An 18,317-nucleotide genomic window follows, 5' to 3' on the forward strand; every position below is an offset into this window, starting at 1 on the left:
ATGCAGTGAGAGGAACCAATTATCTAATGCTATCCTTTGGGAAGACCTGATGAAGATGCAGCTTCTACCCTGAGGGTGAGCTTAATCCCAAAGCTTTGAGCCTAACTGAGCAGAGGACAAAGATTGCAGATGACCTTCACAGGTCAGAGCACACCTCATCAAGAACCTGCAACACCTTTCTCTGCCTCTGAGCCTTGGTCTGCTTGTAGGTCCAACGACCACAGTATTTTAGCAGATGCTTGTCCAATCAGAAAGGAAGCCACAGAGATGAACTGTCTTTAAAGAAAAATCAGTTCACCAGAATCATATTGCAGGTGACCCACCTTATATTATCAAGGGATATTCAGTGGTTTTCCCTATGTCCCAACTGTTTAGTCTAGCCAGTGGCCACAGCAAACATCTGCAGAAGCACATCTTCCTACTAAAGAAGTCAACAGGGCAAGCATCAATATGACATAAAAAAAAGCCAGAAGGAACAAAGCACTATCATTCGAATTGTCCACAGTGAAGTGATGATCAAAATATCCTCATCACTTCTCAGCCTGTCCATTTGTTTTCATCAGAACCTCAAGAAACTTCTTTGGCTAGCAGACTTTGGAGAGAAATTGCTTCAAATGGAACCATAATATAGATGCAGTACTGTACCAAGTGTGCAGTTTATATTTATACTACAAAATGAGTTTTGGTAACCTCTCCAGGTTCACGGCTAAAGGACAGAGAAATCTCAAGCTACACATTCGACAAAAAGCACAATGTTCAGTGTGGGCTTGACAGTCCATCAGACATAATCCTAATCCTTCTTTGTCTTCATTGCATTTCAGCATATAAAAGTGTTCAGATTTCACTTTTTTTTAAAAACTCTTCAAACAGTACTGGGTTTGGGGGGGCTTGAGGCAGGGGTGGAGAATGAGCTGGACGGGAGGAGGCAGCAAATAGAATCAGGAAAAAAAACAGAAAAAGAAATGCAAAAAAAGACATACACCCTTATAAGAGAAATATCAAACCCCACAAATCACAATAAAAAGTAATTATTTTTGGCACCCAAACATTAGAAGATTGAAAAACTGTTGACTGAAAGAAAAGAAAATGAGGTGACTACTACGGAATGGCTTTGTACACACCTGCAGGGGGTACAAACAAGGATGAGAGAAATTAATCCTGTATTCCTCTTTGCAAAATACAAATGCAAAAATTTGTAACACAATTTTACACTCATAAAAGAGTACACTAACAATCTAGTTTGCAATGCCATGTTTCTGACTTTGGTTAATAGTTTTCATAGTGAATCAGCACTTGATACCTGAAAGGCTACAATCACTCCTCCAGGTGGCAGGCTTGTATTCTCTTTTAAACAGATAAAAGTTTTTTTCTTTTTTTTTCTTTTTTTTCCCTTTTGTTGTTTGTTTTGTTTTTCCTTAAAATGTGTTCATATTTTCATAATATACAGAAAAAATTAAGCAGTTATTTGGTTTACTTTAAGTCCATTTAAAAAAACTGGCTTTTTCGGGATTTTTTGGGAACTAATTCTACCACACACACTCTAAGTGTTGTGTATTTTTTTTGTTTTGTTTTGTTTTTTTTTAAATAGGAAAACCCACGGACATTTATAAACTGTTCTGTCCTTCTTGTAGTTTTCTCAGTCTTTTACTTACAAGGGTGATGAATAGGAATTTTCACAGAGTTCAAATGGACACGTTTCGGTTGGTGTGGGGTTTTTTTTCTGTGTGATTTGGCTTTGTTTGGTTTTGCGTTTAGGAGTTTTCTTCCAGAGAGTCTGTTAAAGGCTCCATAGGAACTGCCGTCGCGGGCTCGTGTTGTTTCAAACGTTTAATTGTGTTCTTCAGTGCTTGCCTCTTATTGCAGAACCAAACTCTAACTACTTCCCGGTCATAGTTCAGTTTCTCTGCAATCTCTGTCATTTCTTGCCCAGAGGGATGCGTGTTCTTCTCAAAGTGGGCATTCAAGATTTCAAGGGCTTGTGGCGTGAATGAGGTACGCCTCTTGCGCTTTTTGGATGGTTCGCTCCCAATAAACTCGGTAAGGTTCTGCATCCCTGCTCGATGGCGGGCCTCAGCCTCAGCCATCCACCGCTCAAGCACCGGCTTTATCTTCTGGGCACTTTTAGGGGTGATGTCCAGCTTTTCAAACCTGGCAGGATACAAAAGGCCAGGGTTCAGTTTGGCTGTCAGACTGCTAGCTATAGTGTTCTCTTGGGCTTCCTGTGGTAGGAAAAAGTGGCTTCTCAGGATGGTGTGTCTGAGGGAAAATTGAGAAAGAAGAGTCTTACACTGATGCTCTGCCAGGGTGGGACTTCCTGCCTGCCTGACTAATTGACTGGCAGAGGTAATTTACAGTATATTATGAAAACTGTCAGGTATATCTATACATAGATATAGATATATATATATATAGCTAGAGATTTAAGCTAACACAAAATGAGCACTACAACAAAATTATAAGTACACTAAATAATACAGGTTAAGAATTACATTTTCATATTTCTGATGATCTTCAAAACCCTGGAGACTAAGTCTAATTACAGGAAATGATATCAAAGGCATTGCTTTTATCATCTTGTATTTGTGCTTAATCCTTTTGTTATCCCTCCCATCCTATGTTATCCAAACACCACAGCTTTAATAATAAAAACCAATGGCAAATACTAGCCTCTGAATATCAGGTTTCCTTTTCCATTTTTCAGCAATTTTCACTGTTTGTAAGTTAATGCTATATCCCTTTTCTGGGCTGGAAAAAAAAATTCCCAAACCCACGGTGGTGTTCAGCTGAAACAGCTGGACACTTTGCAATTATCTTGCTGTCCCCACAATGTGCAAAGACAGACTCATGTTTTCCAGATGAAAACCAGCATAACAGTCTACTAATATGCTGTGGCACCAAGCTGAGTTTATTGTGGGATTTCTGCAAACTGTACCAGAATGATATCATTTCCTGTAAATGAGGTCTTCTATATATCATTTTGCCATCAAAAGTCTTTTGCCAAACCAGATTTTACAAGTATTATAAAACATCTGGAAAAGCAGCCACACAAAGCTTTAATCCTTTCAAAAACAAGCAGAAGAGCAGAGTTCATGTTTCAAGTCTTGTAAGTATTTGTTTCTTTCATTTACTGAGTTTATCCTCTTTTGCTACACATTTAAAAAAGTCTTAACCCAAGTCCTTTGATGCCATCCATTTGTATTTTCCCACTTTGCTCTGTCCACTCTGCACGTTGTGGTATTTAATGCTGCAGAAAGACTACAATTACTGGATGTTGCTGCTGTGCTTTCCAGCCCAGGTGGTGCTGAAGCACCGCCACCACCACTAATCACAGGGTGCACTGGAGATGAGAGGAGATGAATCAATCCCTTTATGCAAATAAAGTTGGTGGCTGGAGCTGGCCATTTTTAGTGTCTCCATTCAGCATGTGGAGGCAGCAAAAAATATTCCAGCAAGAAACAAAGCACTTCTCACAAACAAAGAAAAAGACAAAGAATAATTTTAGATAATAATACTCCAAAGAATTTCTAACTGGTGCCTGACATCTTAATGTGGTGTTGACTGCAAGGTTTCATTCCTTGGTGTCCAGTGATATTTCAGGCTGAATGAAATGTTTTAGAATGTACTGTCTCGAGTTAAGGAAAATGCTGCTATTTGCATGCAAAACATATCAAGGTGGTATATTGCTCATATGACCTGCATAGGCCACCAGGAGATTCCACTTTTCTTTTCTAGTTGGTTGCTCAAATTGCTTGCCTTACTGCCCCTTCCATTGACCTGGAGTTCATACTGAAGCTCCTTTGTTACAACTGAAAAAAAGTTAAATCCATTTCTGAGGAACACAATTCCATTGATGCACCTTAACAAAAAGTGCACAGGCATAGCATATAATTACACCCAAAAATGATGCCCATCTGAGGTGGGCAAAGGAAATTAAAAAAACTGTAACCTTGCATTTATTTGGGACAAGCTCTTGCACCCAATCTCATGTTCTGAGCAACTTGCCCCTCCAAGGAGCCCTCTGTAAAAGGTCTCACCATCCCCAGTGCTTTCTCAAAGTGTAAGGTAGGTGGAGGAAATGAGATGACAGCAAACTAGGCAAAAGTAAAGGAAACCACAATGTTTCCCTTTAAAGTATAGCATGATAAACAGCAACCTAAGGCTACAAAAATTGTCAATTGCTAAAAACTTCACCCATTTTAGGCATTCTTTACCAAATGACCACAAAGAAACAATAAAAAAAAAAAAATCCTTAGCAATAGGGAGCAATAGCATTCATATCATTGGCATTGTTTGTTAGTGTAGCTACTGCAGGACATGTTTGGTATAACGACATACAAGTCTTGAAACAAATTTCCCAGCAGTAGTATCCTTGTATAGACTGAATAAAGGTTATTTTCTACAGGGAGGTATCTTATAAGAAAAAACAGTAGGGGAGACCATAGAAGTGAGAGGATCCTATGGAGCTTTTTGTATTTAACAACAATCAATGGGTTTTATGGAAAATCATTGAGCAAAATGTGAGCTGCAAGCACACTACCCCATACTGATGTTATTTATAACCTTAGTCTTTAACTGCAGGAAAAGTACACTTCCATTCTATGGGGAATACATTAAAAGTATAAAGAGCAGATAAAAAGACAGAGAATTTCATGGATCACCAAGAACAAAATCCACTTAAATGAGCTTAGAGTTGGTTTCTTGGCTTTCACTGATGGAGAAGGACTATAAGGCATTGCCCAAGAGGAAAAAGCTGTTACCTAAGTGTGTTTGTTACTTCATGCATAAACATGGGATTACGGTAACACACATACATGCATATAAGGTGTTTGCTTCTACTTTAACTCTGTCAAGACTGTATTTTTATTTCTTATGATTAGGACAGACTTCTGCTTCTGCTTTGCATACATGGGTTTGTCTGTTTTTTTTCCATAAATATTTGTGTGATAAAAGATGAATAGCTGCTGGTTTGTAAGATAGCAGGAAGGCTATTTTTTTCCCTTCTGTGTTGCCTAGGTAAATCATCATTAACATCCTCTATGTGAAGTGCTAACCACAGTAATACAGGTTTTAACTTAGCAGGGATGCAGCCATGAAATATTTGTTCAGTAACCCTATCTGTAGAAAATGGCACAGTATGAAGAGGGTCAGCTGGTGCTTATCCAGCATCAGCAGGATCTCCAGCTCATCTACAGAATTAAGTCTCTATGCCAGGAACATTGTTTCTCACTTGTTTAGAAAAGGAGAAAAAAAAAAAAAAAGAAATCAAAATCACTCTAAATATACAGAATAAGAACAATTTATATGATAGACAATAATATTATTGGCTAATTTAAATATCAGGTTAAATAATACACTCTAAAATTATGAGACTCAAACACAGGCATGCTCTTCACAATAAACTGGATCATTACTAAGGACAAAGAGAGAAGAGGAGTTTATGATGTAACTTGTTACCTGCAGATGGCAGACTGGCTATAGGCTGGGCCTTCGGTGGCGCTTAGGGCTTGGCCAACTTGAGTCTGTGTCAGGCCAAGGGACAGGCGCCGGATTTTAAAAGCTTTGGCAAATTCTCGTATTTCTTCCAGATTTACCCCATCCACCTCTCCAGTGGCTGTCTGAGGATCTGTTGAGATATTTTTTAATCATGTCAGTTCTTTGCTTCACATATCAGTGGGACAGGCTTACAGCCATTTTCATTGTCAAGACTTTCAAGTTCAATTTTTTTAATACTGACCCCTTTCTCCTCTTCCCCAAACAGAAACAGACTTGCCTTGTCAGGTGTGCTCAGATCGCTAAGGTGCTGACTGGGCTGCAGTTGTCTGCAGGTGGAAGATTTTCAAAGCTATACCTTTGCTGAACTCCTTATAAAGGCCAGCTCACCTTAGAGGGAGGGTGTGCCTGGGCTCTTCGCTGCCATTTATGCCTTGCAGTCTTCTCTGGACTGAGGAGTCATGTTCCCTGTTTTTCCATTTAATCACATAGCATGATGGTTGGTGTTAATATATATGTATTTCCAGTCTGTGGGGAGGGCTCATATGTGTATGAGCTACTTGGATTTTTAACTTGAAATCAAGTCTTTGTGCTTTATATAAAGTTAGTGCCAAATAAGGAGATTCACAACTGTTTCTTCCCTTTTAGACAATACTCAACCTAAACTGCTACATGAATATCCAAAATAACCTGGCAAATTAATAAGCCAAAAAAATTCTGCCTATAAAACCTCCTTAATTTAAAAACTGTCTTTTTAAAGAAGAAGCCTTTAAAGCTTTTTATTCTGCCTCCCATCAGGTCGATAATCAAGGAACAGCAACACTGGTTTTGGATGGTAATGCTGCACAGTTTTTTTTACTTTTACATTAGCCCCTCAGAAGATAATGCTTATGATGCTGTGAGAATAAATCTGTCGTTCCTCACTATAGCAGTTTAGTGACACAGAAGCCTTTGTCCCTGAAAGGGCACATAATAAAGCATGTCTACCACAGAAAAGCTCCTTTGGAGCTGGATAACTCGGTCAATTTAGGACTTATCAAGGGAAATGACACAACAGCTGGAGAATGGAACTTCCCCCCCTCCCAAGCTACTGATCCCTGACTAAATGAAAGTGTTTGCCAAGTCAGAGACAGCATGGGACTGGGATGGTAGAAGATTTCAAAGTATTGTGCAATCCTGCATGTAGTGAAGCCATTCTCCCAGTGAGACATCTCTATTGTTCTTCACCTCATTCCTCAGACTGCGAGGTGAAAAGTTTGCAGCACAATAACCCCTGAATTTCTGTAAATGCAAGCAGTTGTCCAAGGACAGTGCTAGACTACATTACCATTCTGAACCCTATATGAGAATGGCTCCTGCTAGTATGGCTCTAGTGAGGGTTTATCAGCATTACAGTAGCAAAGCTTTTATTTTCAGGGATTTATAAGCCTAGAGTAAAATTTCCTTGTGATGGAAACATCCTGTGAAAAAATCTTTTTGTCCAATAATAATAAACAGAGGGAAAAGGGTTTTCTGATATATAAATTTACTCGGTTGCTTGAGAGTAAGAAGCAGAAGTGGCAATAATATTTTTAAAACTCTTGTGTATGCAACCAGGGTCCACATGAACTATGCATACAAATAAACATGCACATAGGCTGAACCTTGTTTCAATGATATTCCACTCTCAGAGTCATCTCTGCTGTTCTCACTGCTGTACACAAGTACAGCACACCCACGCACTCATTCAGTACAAAGCTAGGATGCATATTGTTTGCTTCAGGAGTAAGTGCTGTGACATTGGCCACTGAGGTTTATAAAGTAATTGCATTTAGGAGCGTGAAATTTTCCTGCTTACACCATATAGTCTATCTAGCATACCAGTTCTGAATTTCAGAGACACAGAATGGAGCTGCAGACATCTCTGCCCTTTAGGTCTCTGTACTAAATATCATAAATGATACTGGCCTCAAAAAGTTCCCTGAGTAAAGTGCACTATAATGGTGACTTTCCTCACTTCTTTCCTTCTGTTTCTTTAAGGCCTCTGACTAAGGCTGTTAGAAATGTAAGAAAGGACAATTCAGGTTTTCCCAGAGAACTTCCAAAGTAGCAAACTATGGCACCTGGCACCTGTAATCATCCCCAACTCCTGTTAGGAATGAAAAGGGAAGTGAGAAAACTAATTGTAGAGAAATCATAGAGAAATTCTGCCAAGTTCTGCAGGATCTAGAATGATCTGGCACTGTTGCAACAGTGAGCATAATGGAAAGATCATTCCTGCCTGGGGCACTTGGATGAGGGAAATATTAGGCTGAGGTCTCCTTGAGATGAGAAAAAACCTGTGATGCCCTTCAGTAATATGGGAGTAGAATGTAGTATACAGTGGAATATCTGTTGAGAAAAAGGCTTCATTCTTTCATAGAATCTTTGGCAACAGGGAAGTACTAACAGATGGACTGAAACACTGAAATGTTTTATCTTGAACTCCAGGGAAAATAGCATTTGTGTGAAATTGGAACCACTTCTAGTTTGGGTGTGATTCAAAGCCCTTTGAAATCCACAGATCCTATCTTCTGTCACTTCCCTAAAACACAAATAGTGCTATGAAGACCAGTCTTTTGACATAATTGGTCTCTTTTACTCTATTGCATTAAAATGCCATCAATACAGTCTTAGACTGTGTGGTTTAAATATGCACATATATAAACATATTCAAAGAGATTATGGACTTTAACAAGTTCTGAGCTTTCAGAACAGTTGAACATATAGTGCACTTCACATTTTAGGAAGACTACCTTATTGAAGACAGTAAATAAGCTGGTTCTTTTTCAATTAAGAGGATATCCCAGGGAAGGCCACCCAGTGCCAACAGGAAAATAGAGAATGCCAAACCCATTGAGTGTTTGGGATCTACAGTAATGTATTTCAAGACTCCAAGTTTACATTATTGCATGAGAAAACAGTAGCTGCCTATGAAACTACTGGGTAGTGGAGAAAGGTCAGATGGTTTTCTGGGGCCATTTCAGAGGATATGGGTACATATAACAAAAAGGAAGACAGCTAAAATTCCATCAGCTGTCCTGGTGGATGGTGAAGATAGATGAGTGGTGTGGAAGAAATTAAATCCACAGGCTCTCCTGCATTGAAATCTGTTTTTTCCTACTAAAGGGAATACTTCTCCCACTTTTGAATTCTTCTGAAAATCCTGTGTGAGTTTGTTGTTGAGTGAATATATGCTGTGATTTTAATAGTTAGGGGAAAGAACTGCTACAGAGAAATCAGTGCACCCTGAAGGAGAAACCAAATTTCTGTTGCACAGAGTTCTGCCACGGGAGGGATTACGGGGGGATGATTTCCCCAGTCAGACAGGAGGAGAAATAGCTGGCTGAGGAGGTCCAATGGAAAGTAAATTGGATAAGAAAGGCAGGACAAAACATTGATAATGGAAAATGGAGTGAAGCTCAGGGGAAAAAAAAAGAATAATTTGTTTATGGGAGGCATTTTAATTTCATAGTAACAGATGACAGTAAAATGAATTTGGGAGGAAGAAAGGAACTTCTTGGAGACACAAGTCTCAGAGCACAAGGGGAAACCAGTGATTTCCACAAAGAGAACATATGGTGGAAAAGTTATAGAAATGAGCAGAGGGATGCATTTCAGAAGAGGAAAATGAAATGGAAAAAAGGGAGGAATAAAGATGTAGAATTGAATGAAGAGGAAACAAAGAAAACAAAAGAGAATACAAATAGGGTTAGACAATACAAAGAAATCACACAGAAGAGACAGGAATAGTAGAGATGAATCTTATAGTCCTTGCTTAGACAGAACTTACTTTAAAATATTTTTTATTTCAAAGTAACTGTTATGTTTAGTCTCCAAAATAATTAGCATTTGTTGCTGGTTAGGGATGAATGGGTGATGATGAGAGAAAAGGGAAAAGCTATAAGGAAGACAACAACATAAATGAAAAAAGGACATGAAATAAAAAAAAAAGAAAGAGAAATTAAAAACAAAAAGTAAGGAAACTTTTTTGAAATTAAGAAACGTGTTAAAGAAAAAGAAAGCAAAATCATTCAGAAAATATTTCTAGAATGAAAAGTAAAAGTAATAAACCCAAGGAAAATGGAACACTACAGTTAATAGAGTTCTTATGACTTTCTCATTGTACTTTAATAATTTCTCTGATGTGAAACAACATCTTGTAAAAAAGTTACTCTTTTTGCAGTCAGTGTGCAGAAGCTTGCCCCAAATAATTATTTGCTAAAGTTAGGATGCTCTGTGCAACTTGATTCACTGAACAAGTGGCTAAATGTGACTAGTTTACATGAACTTTGCTATATTTAGCAACTATTTCTAGAATATAGCAGATCATTGCCAAGGTACTCAGCTCCAGGACCTCTGCCAGAGGTCTGGACTACAGTTTTGTAAGGAATTAGGAAAAGGAAACTATTCCTACCTCAGGAAGAATAAAGAAATTAAAAATAGGTTCAGGAGGCCGCAAGTTGTTTCTTGCTGCCCTCATGCCAAAGGACTTCTCTTAGAAACACTGACCCATTGCCCATCTCATCCCACTAAAAGACTTTAAATGGACTTTCAGATACTGGATTTCAACTGTAGGCTTTTCATACAAAGCTCTGCAGCCAGTGTGGGAGCTGGGATGCTAAGAAGGCCACAGACTTGACAAAGAGGTGCTCCTGCCCTTCAGGAATTTGAATCTAGAAACAGATTCTGTGAAGAAGTGAAACAAGGATGACTTTCTGTCTACATCCTCATGTGCAGCCAGTTTTGTGCAAATGGCTTTTCCGTCACATGAAACAATTTTCAGACTCATGAAGGTCATTTAATACTATTTGTCTGAACAGTATCACTGGTTTATCACTGCAAATGAAAACCTATAAAGGAACCTGTCTGCTTTTTCATGTTTCATTACCCAGGTGGTTTGATGTTTCCTTACTGAACTGACCATATTTTCCTGTTTCTTGTAGAAGTAGGCTCCTTCTGCATTACTAGAAGAGAGTAAGTAGCTCTCTTGTGCCCTGCAACACCATTCCTGATGTGGCAGCTCAAGCAGGCTTATGCATGCAGGGTTAGCTCCAGTTTGTGGTGGCCACGTGCTCTCAGAAGTATGCTGGACAGCCTCTAAGGATAATTGAGATGACTGGTTTGCTTCTATCTGTGTAAGGTTATTATGTAAATGAAGAAGTGAGTTGATCTGCCCCTCATGTGATTCATTCTGTTTGTCTTGAGTAGCAGAGACTGGATGAAGCTGGAAGCATAAACTCAAAACAGCTCCACAAGTATTTATTTATGTTTAACATGGATTTTTTTTTTTTTTCAGAGGATCCCTATCAATAACGTTTTCTTTTGGCATGCTCTTAAGATCTGAATTCCAGTGAGTTAGCTTCCAAGTGCAGTGCCTTCATTGGTCTGATTGTGTGAAAACTTTCCTATGCCTGTAGCTCTTTTTGATAGGACTGCAGTAAAGACAGGGAGACCAACTTGACTCTCTTCTTTGTGATCACTTTTCACACTCCTCTGAAGGCTGCTGGGGAGTGTGGGACTGGCATCAGCAGGATTTGGACGCAGAGGCGGCAAAAAATTAACCTTGAGTCTAAAGAAAAAGATATGATAGAAGAAAAATCCCAAACTTGAAGATTATTAAGGAGCAGGGTTTAGAATTTGGAGTGGAGGGAGAGAGGGCCTGACTGTGCAGAGTAGTACCACTCACTGTGATAGAGGAAAGAAAAAAAGGAAAAAGAGGTGGAACTAATAATAAAATAATATAAAGGAGGACAGAAACTACCTAATAAAAAGGCTGGCAAAAGGGTACAGATATGGTCTGGAGACAGTGACTGAGTGGGAACTGAAATTGGAAGAGAAGTTGGGTAATGATGGACTGTGAGGAAAGGACTGCAGGGAGGAAACTAGAGAAACAAAAGCATGGAGGCAGAGTGAATTGTGTGGAGAACAATGTGAAGAATTAATGGGACTAGAACAAGACAAGTAGTGGATGGAGTCAAGCCTGACAGGGTCAAGTAAAAGTTCTATGTTCATTAATGTATCTCCCACTTGTGCCCAAATTGATATTCCTGTGCTTTATACTCCTCTAATCTCAGCCAAATCCATAGGCACAACATGCTTATTTTAGAGTAGAACCAACAAGATAACAGAACTATCAGCTCTTCCATCCATTCAACACCTCTCTTATTTCCAACTATGAACATAAAGATTATTTCCCCATATGACTGATTTATGTTAATATTCTGCTTTTGAAACAACCTTGAAATTTATCCATGGAAAAAATGAAGCTAAAAGAAGGTCCTTAGAGCTGCATGAATTAACACTCAGAAGCTACAAAATGCTGGAGCAACAGCAGCCCACAACACAATCAACCATATTCTTTGAGCCCTGTTCTTTTTCATGTGCCTCGTTCAGTGCACAGGATGAACTGTCCTTCATTACAGATGAACTGATTGATGTATTGCCTTTTTACTTGTTCAGTGTGTGGCCCCAGACCTCTATTAAAGCTCTTCACTAAAGACATCTCCTCTTGAGCTCTTCTGGTTTCTTTAAAATCTTAATTTATTTTCTTGTGTTTCTACAAGATGAGGGTCTTCCCCTTCTCATTCACAGAGAAGTGGACAGATATTAAGGGAAGCAGCATTTTTGGGTACCCAGTCTAGGTCAAGTAGGAAATGATTTTTTAGACTGTCTTTAAATGGTTCTTGATATAGTTCCACAATGAAAGTGCACTTAAAATTGCAACTGTGAGTACTGGGTTCTTCTGTAAATTAAAGTCCAGAGTCTCAAGCTGGATATTGAGGGAGCACTTGTGAAAAATCTCTTTTAAGTGATTTGCCTGCCTTGCACTGGAATTACATAGCAGACAGAAGGCTTCAGCTCCTCAGTTCTCTATTGCCTCAGGGAAGACCATCCTTCACTCCTCTACAGCTTCCTACCTCAAATGTTATGCATACTGGGGAACAGATTAGTGAATCAGGTAAACCCTGGGACAAGAGCCCACCTTTTGTGTTAATAATTCTGATACATCCCTAGGACAATTCCACTGGTAATGCACTGAAAGAAGGATGAGAAAAAAAAAAAAAATCATGATTGCATGACTTTAATCACAACAATATATTGTTAAAATGAAATACATGTTCTAAGAGGAATTGCATACAGTTGAACAAACAGCTATTTTTAAAGCATCTCCTAACTTTTGATGGATTTATTCTGTAAACTTAAAAGGGCTTCTTCCATGTTGCATTTATTTAAATAAGAATATCCAAAAGAGGAGCTATTCTAGGCTAACTATTGAAAAATAACTTACTCTGCACTAGCCATTTTACTCAATTTGCCCACATGGACTAGTGGTAGATTTTACGTATTTGTAATGTAAAAACCTCTTTGTCTTCCTCCTACAAGCATGGCTACATGAGAAAATTTACTACTGACAAAACAATAGCTATATATTTATATCACTGTAATTATATCTGTATCTATATGCAGATATTTTCATTCCAGAACGAAAGTATTCCCACTGGGAGTTATACCAGTGCAATTTTACCACTATAGCTCTACTAGTAATTTTCCCATGTAAACAATCCCTGAAATAATCTAACCAAGATTTTTTTCATGTTTCCTTGCATGATGGCTTCTCCAAGCCCTTCGTAATCTTGTATCAGTCACATATTTTATGTTACCAATATGGCATAAGTAATAGTGTTTGTTTACTTAGAATATGTACATAGAGTATTACAGAACAAGATCATCCAAAGCACTTGGAATTTTGCAGTTGTGCAAAAACTGATAGTGCTTCTTATGTATACTGTCAGCCTGTGGTTTTTGCTATGTAAAGAGCAAGTTAATGCTGATAAGGTAATAGCAAAGACTGAATTGTGTGATCTGGAAGAAAGTGTTCTTCAGGTCAGCTGTTATAATCCTTACATTGGAACTCAGTTATTTCACTGCAGTGAGCTTCTCCCTTCTTCCCAACATGTTCCAGTTCATTCTTGTTTAAATGTTGTAAGCTTTTTCTGGCAAGAAAAGTCTCTTACTCTGGATTTGTGTAGTGTTAGGCTTTGTAAAGTGGTTTGCTATATCAACCAAGCAAACAAACAAACAAGCAGCTTAACCAAAAGTAGGACTACCTGTTTGTCCACCAAATTCTGAGAAACGTAATTCATTATACTGACTGATTCAAAAACTTCTAACTTCCAAAAAACATAAACTACATTTCAGTTGTAACAATTGCCCTCATGAGTTAATGGCTGCTATAATTTTAATGACCATTTTCAGCATTGATTAAATTTCTCAAGGCATGTTACCTTAAGCCCCATCCATGATAGCACTTAGTAATTCTCACTGGAGAGAGTCAACTGTTTAGCAATATATAATCTACTGTATTAAAAAAAAACCCAAAAAACAAAAGGAGGGAAAGAAGATTGGAAAACTCAGTAGTGAGGAGAACAAAGAGAAGGGAGAATTAAGGAGAGCCAGGGAGCAATACTTACTGCTGACTAACTGGCCAACACTCAAAGCTGAAGAGGAGGAGGATGAGGAGGAAGAAGAGGAAGCCTGACGCACTGGGCTTTGAGACATAGATGCTTGACTGTGAGCCAAATGCAGGAGATTGGATTGTGAGGCTGCTTGTCCCACTTGCGTCTGGGAGGGCTGATGGAGCTATATGTTAAAATGTAAAAATAGGTATTTAGAAAGTGAAGCAGTAATAGGAAACTTGCAATGCACCATCTCACCCATCTATTTCTGGGGAACAAATCACATAGGATCATTAAACACCATGGGGATTTGCTCAGGTGACAGTGTTAGAGCAGGAGCAATCTGAGCTGTTTCGAATATTGTCTTCCCAGTTTTACCCAGTTTAACTGGATACTTAATCTAATTAGAAGGTAAATACTTTTTTTGAAAAATGGGTTATAAGAGACCTATGACATTTACAGCAGGATTCTGATTTATTTAATACATATCCTTACCTGTTTTCTGACTTATGAAACCAGACTTTTATTCCCTACATGGATTCTCACAGAAATCAGGACTGTTTCACAAAGGTCCTTTCACACTGCAGGACCAGGGCCAAGTGGCCAAGTGGCGAGTGGGAGTGGGGAAGAGGACATATACCAAGCCAAAATCCCTTTCCTACAGGAAATCAATGATTTGTTTTATGACATCAGACTTGGCAAACAAACAAAAATCATGGAAACGGATAAATTGTCTTTGACTAAAACACACATGGAAACTTCTGAGCCCCATTCACATCAAGATTGTATCCAGTAAGACACACCTAAAAACTCTAGTGAGTATGGTAAATGCAAATGATAAACTGTGATACATGAATTGACTTTTTAATTTTTTTTTTTAAACAAATACAAGAATGTAGTCTTTGTTTGTTTACTAGGGGAATGGAAAGAACCATCAATCCATTTTGCCTATAATATGCTTTCATGTGGGGTTGAAATCTAGGAGCACTTTCTGGTACTGATTTTCACATAAAAGTCTCAGAAAAATTCGAAGGGCAGTCTCTCTACAGAATGAAGGCACACAATGCACTTTACAGTTTTGAATTGGATTTTAGTAGTCCAGCAGAGTCTTTTCAGAGCATAAGAATACAGTAATACAGGTCTGATACACTCTGGTGACTGCTGTTTATTATACCTTTATTTTATGTTGATTCTTGATATTGATCAAAAAAGATCGTAAAAATATTCTAAAAAGGCTTCACTTCGCTGCAGCTGTTATCTGCATTTTCTACAAGGGAAAAGATAAAGGCCTATTTGGCCTTCCTTGATGTCAGTAATTAAAATCTATTTCTTGAATGCTAAGGAGTATGAGGTTTTCTCTTTTGATATCTAACTGAAAAAATGACTTAAGAAAAGGAGCTACATTCATTAGTAACACTCAGATTATATGTATTGTCCTCCCAGCACACACAGAAATGTCTGATGCTAAGTAGACAACAAATTGTATAAAATTGTAGATAAAGGTATCTGTTCACATTCAAGATGACATTTTCTGTGGAATGTATATGAAATATTTTAATGATGATATTCCTGTTAGAGTGTGTTAAGAATGGAAAAAAATTCAACTCATTTTTCTACCTTCTACATGGAATAATATAACAGAAAATGAAGGAAGAAACTTTGATTTAACATTTAATAATAATGATTATTTACCTGGCCAGTTTTAGTGTATTCTGACTTCCTTGTGGATTAATAAAAAAAGCATTTTTTTTATATCTAGGATTTTTTTTATTTATCAAGTACACTTAAAAAAATACAACTGGCACTTTATCAAGGGGATAACAGTTGAGAAGTTGATTAAAGGGCTTCCAATTTTCAGATTCATGCAAGGAGTGAGCACCTTTCAAATATTCTGTAACGGTTGGATTTTATCTACAGAGAATTCCCAACTCAGAATGTCTACTTTTATAATATCTTCTCTCAGGGAAACATCCCACTGCAAGGGTTGGCCTCTTCTGAACACTGCAGAAGTGGATTGCCTGCCCATGCATTATATCCACATCACATTCAGACTCCAGCTTTATGAAACAGGCAGGTATTTGGGGTCTGAATCTGTTGTCTGAGGGAATCTCTGACAAAACTAAAGATTCCGGCCCAGGCAAAGGAAGATAAGTACTGTATTTAGATGAGTTAGATGCTTTCACACTGTGTGGAACAGTCTAAGAGATGTTAGTGCTTATCTGTGAGGATGGAGGAACAAATGCAGCAGCTATCTTTAAAGAGAAAGATCTGCAAAATTATAGTCCAGTCAACTGAACTTCAACTGTGGAAAAGTACTGAAGAAAATAATCAAACAATTTGTAAGCACCCGCAAGAAAACAAGGTAGCGACAGACAACATGGATTGTTAGAAACAAACTGTGTCAAACCAATCTGATCTCCCTCTAAGACAGGGTAATTGGCCTTGTGGACAAGAAAAAAGCAGTAGGTGGTTTGACTTTACAAGTGTCTCGACACTCCCTCATGTGACATTCTCTATAACCTAAGGAAGCGTAGTTTAGGTGAAATTGCTGCAGAATGAATGCCAAAGTATTTGGAAAGCAAAACTGAAGATGAGGTGTCAGTGGAAAAAGAAGTGTGCATGCATGGTGTTTACTCATTCTGCACAACTCAATATTTCCTTAATGACCTGGATGATGGAGCAGAGAATATCTTCATTAAATTTACATGCTGATGACATGCTGGGAGGAAATTTTGACAGGCTGGATTACAGGACTAGGAGTCAAAATGATTCTGTGCTTTGAACATGCTGGCTGCAAACCTGTGGTGTTGCAAAAGTGAAGTAAAAGCAGTTCTCGTACCAAGCCATGTGAGCGGGAGTGATGTCTGCAGTGCATGTGAAGTGCATCTTCCTTTCTTCTGAGCCCTGGAAAGACCTCTGCAGAGGGGGATGCCATGTCCACAGCTAGGTGCCAGACTTCATTAAAATCTGGACCAACTAGAGTTAAATAATTAGAATGGCTGAAGGCCTGGGAGTTAACTGAGGCTTATGAAGACACCTGTAATGAACTGGTTATATTTAATCTAAAGGAGGGAAGACCAAGCAGGAGACCTTGTTTGAATATAGACGTAGCTAACAAAAAGAGGAGATAATTATTCTGTCTTACATTTTATAATGGAGGCCTAGTTATGTGGAAGGTTCAGATTAGATTTTGGGAAAAGCTATCTAACTTGGCAGTGAAACGCTGGCATGGATTGCTGGCATAGGTGGAATCTGTGGGTTTCTGTGACAGTGGTTAGGACCAAATTAGCTAAAAACTGGAATAGCTGCTCCACCTGAGAATAACAGGTTGGACTGGATAATCTCTTGAACCTTGACCTTCCACCCATAATTTTTTCATGTTTCTAAACTATTTCCTGTTAGTATTTCTCAGTGAGATAGCAAATCCAACATTTTCCAGCAATGTTACAACATATAGTCACTGAAGAGTTCAACTACTGAGCACATGCATAATAAAACTGAAGCCTCCAGGAAGCTCTAGAATGAGAGGGCACTCTGCATTTTTCAGCTCTGCATGCAAGACATGCCCACAGACAAGAGTCACTACATAGTACATGCACAATATGATGGCTGAGTCTAGAAAGTGAGTCTCTGCACATGTTTTGTGCTATGTATATATTTTTAAAGTAACTTGAATACCCGGAAGCTTGGAAACTCTCTTGTTGAAGTCCAGAAATATTTAAACAAATATAAGAAATTCTCAAAATTTAGCTGGGCATAAAGGAATATAGCTAATGGAGTTGGGATTCACATTAACCTTTGGTATAACAGCAATATATAAGGGATATTTACAGGTTGGTTTCTAACTCACTGCTCATGATGGAGAAGGGAGCAATGGGGTTGAAAAGACTGAGGAGTCACCTTAAGACCTGACCAGAGACTGAGGGAGGATTCCATCTTTAACTCCCTACATAATTTCCAGCACACCCTCTGCTTTTCAGACATGATGGTTAAGCTGTAAATGTCCTGCTTAAAAAACAATGATAGTTATCTATGGCATGAAATTGCATTAAAATACTCTCTCTTTTCATCCACTATAATTTCCACTCCAGAAATAGCCTTAAGGAGAGGCAACGATTAGATTATGAATTAGATTCCAGATGACAGAATCAATTTGAACTTGCAATAGCTGACTTTTCCCAATTTTAGACACGTATATATGAAATGAATTATATTTATGACTGTTGTGCATTTTCCATCCAAAGACAGAAGGAGGCACAGAAATTACAGAAACAGTTGCTGTAAGTGCCATTCTGTGTAGGTGGATATAGTAGACATGCCAGAATGATGACTGTATGCAACAGTGATCAG

At 38.4% G+C, this 18,317-nt stretch overlaps 1 protein-coding gene across 2 annotated transcripts in view; it reads right to left on the reverse strand.

Annotated features, from left to right (window-relative positions):
• Positions 1–238: 238 nt before the first annotated feature.
• The window catches only part of POU6F2 (POU class 6 homeobox 2), a 259,099-nt gene continuing 241,020 nt past the window's right edge, over positions 239–18,317 (reverse strand). For both annotated transcript variants that reach the window (XM_058832032.1, XM_058832031.1), the window contains 3 exons: positions 13,983–14,151; positions 5,455–5,623; positions 239–2,256 (listed from right to left, as the gene is read on the reverse strand). In XM_058832032.1, coding sequence (XP_058688015.1) covers positions 1,752–2,256; positions 5,455–5,623; positions 13,983–14,151 — 843 coding nt within the window. In that variant the 3' untranslated portion in view covers positions 239–1,751. The remainder of the gene's footprint in view (positions 2,257–5,454; positions 5,624–13,982; positions 14,152–18,317) is intronic.

The sequence above is a fragment of the Poecile atricapillus genome, chromosome 2 (genome assembly GCF_030490865.1).
Source record: "Poecile atricapillus isolate bPoeAtr1 chromosome 2, bPoeAtr1.hap1, whole genome shotgun sequence".
Classification (NCBI taxonomy): domain Eukaryota; kingdom Metazoa; phylum Chordata; class Aves; order Passeriformes; family Paridae; genus Poecile; species Poecile atricapillus.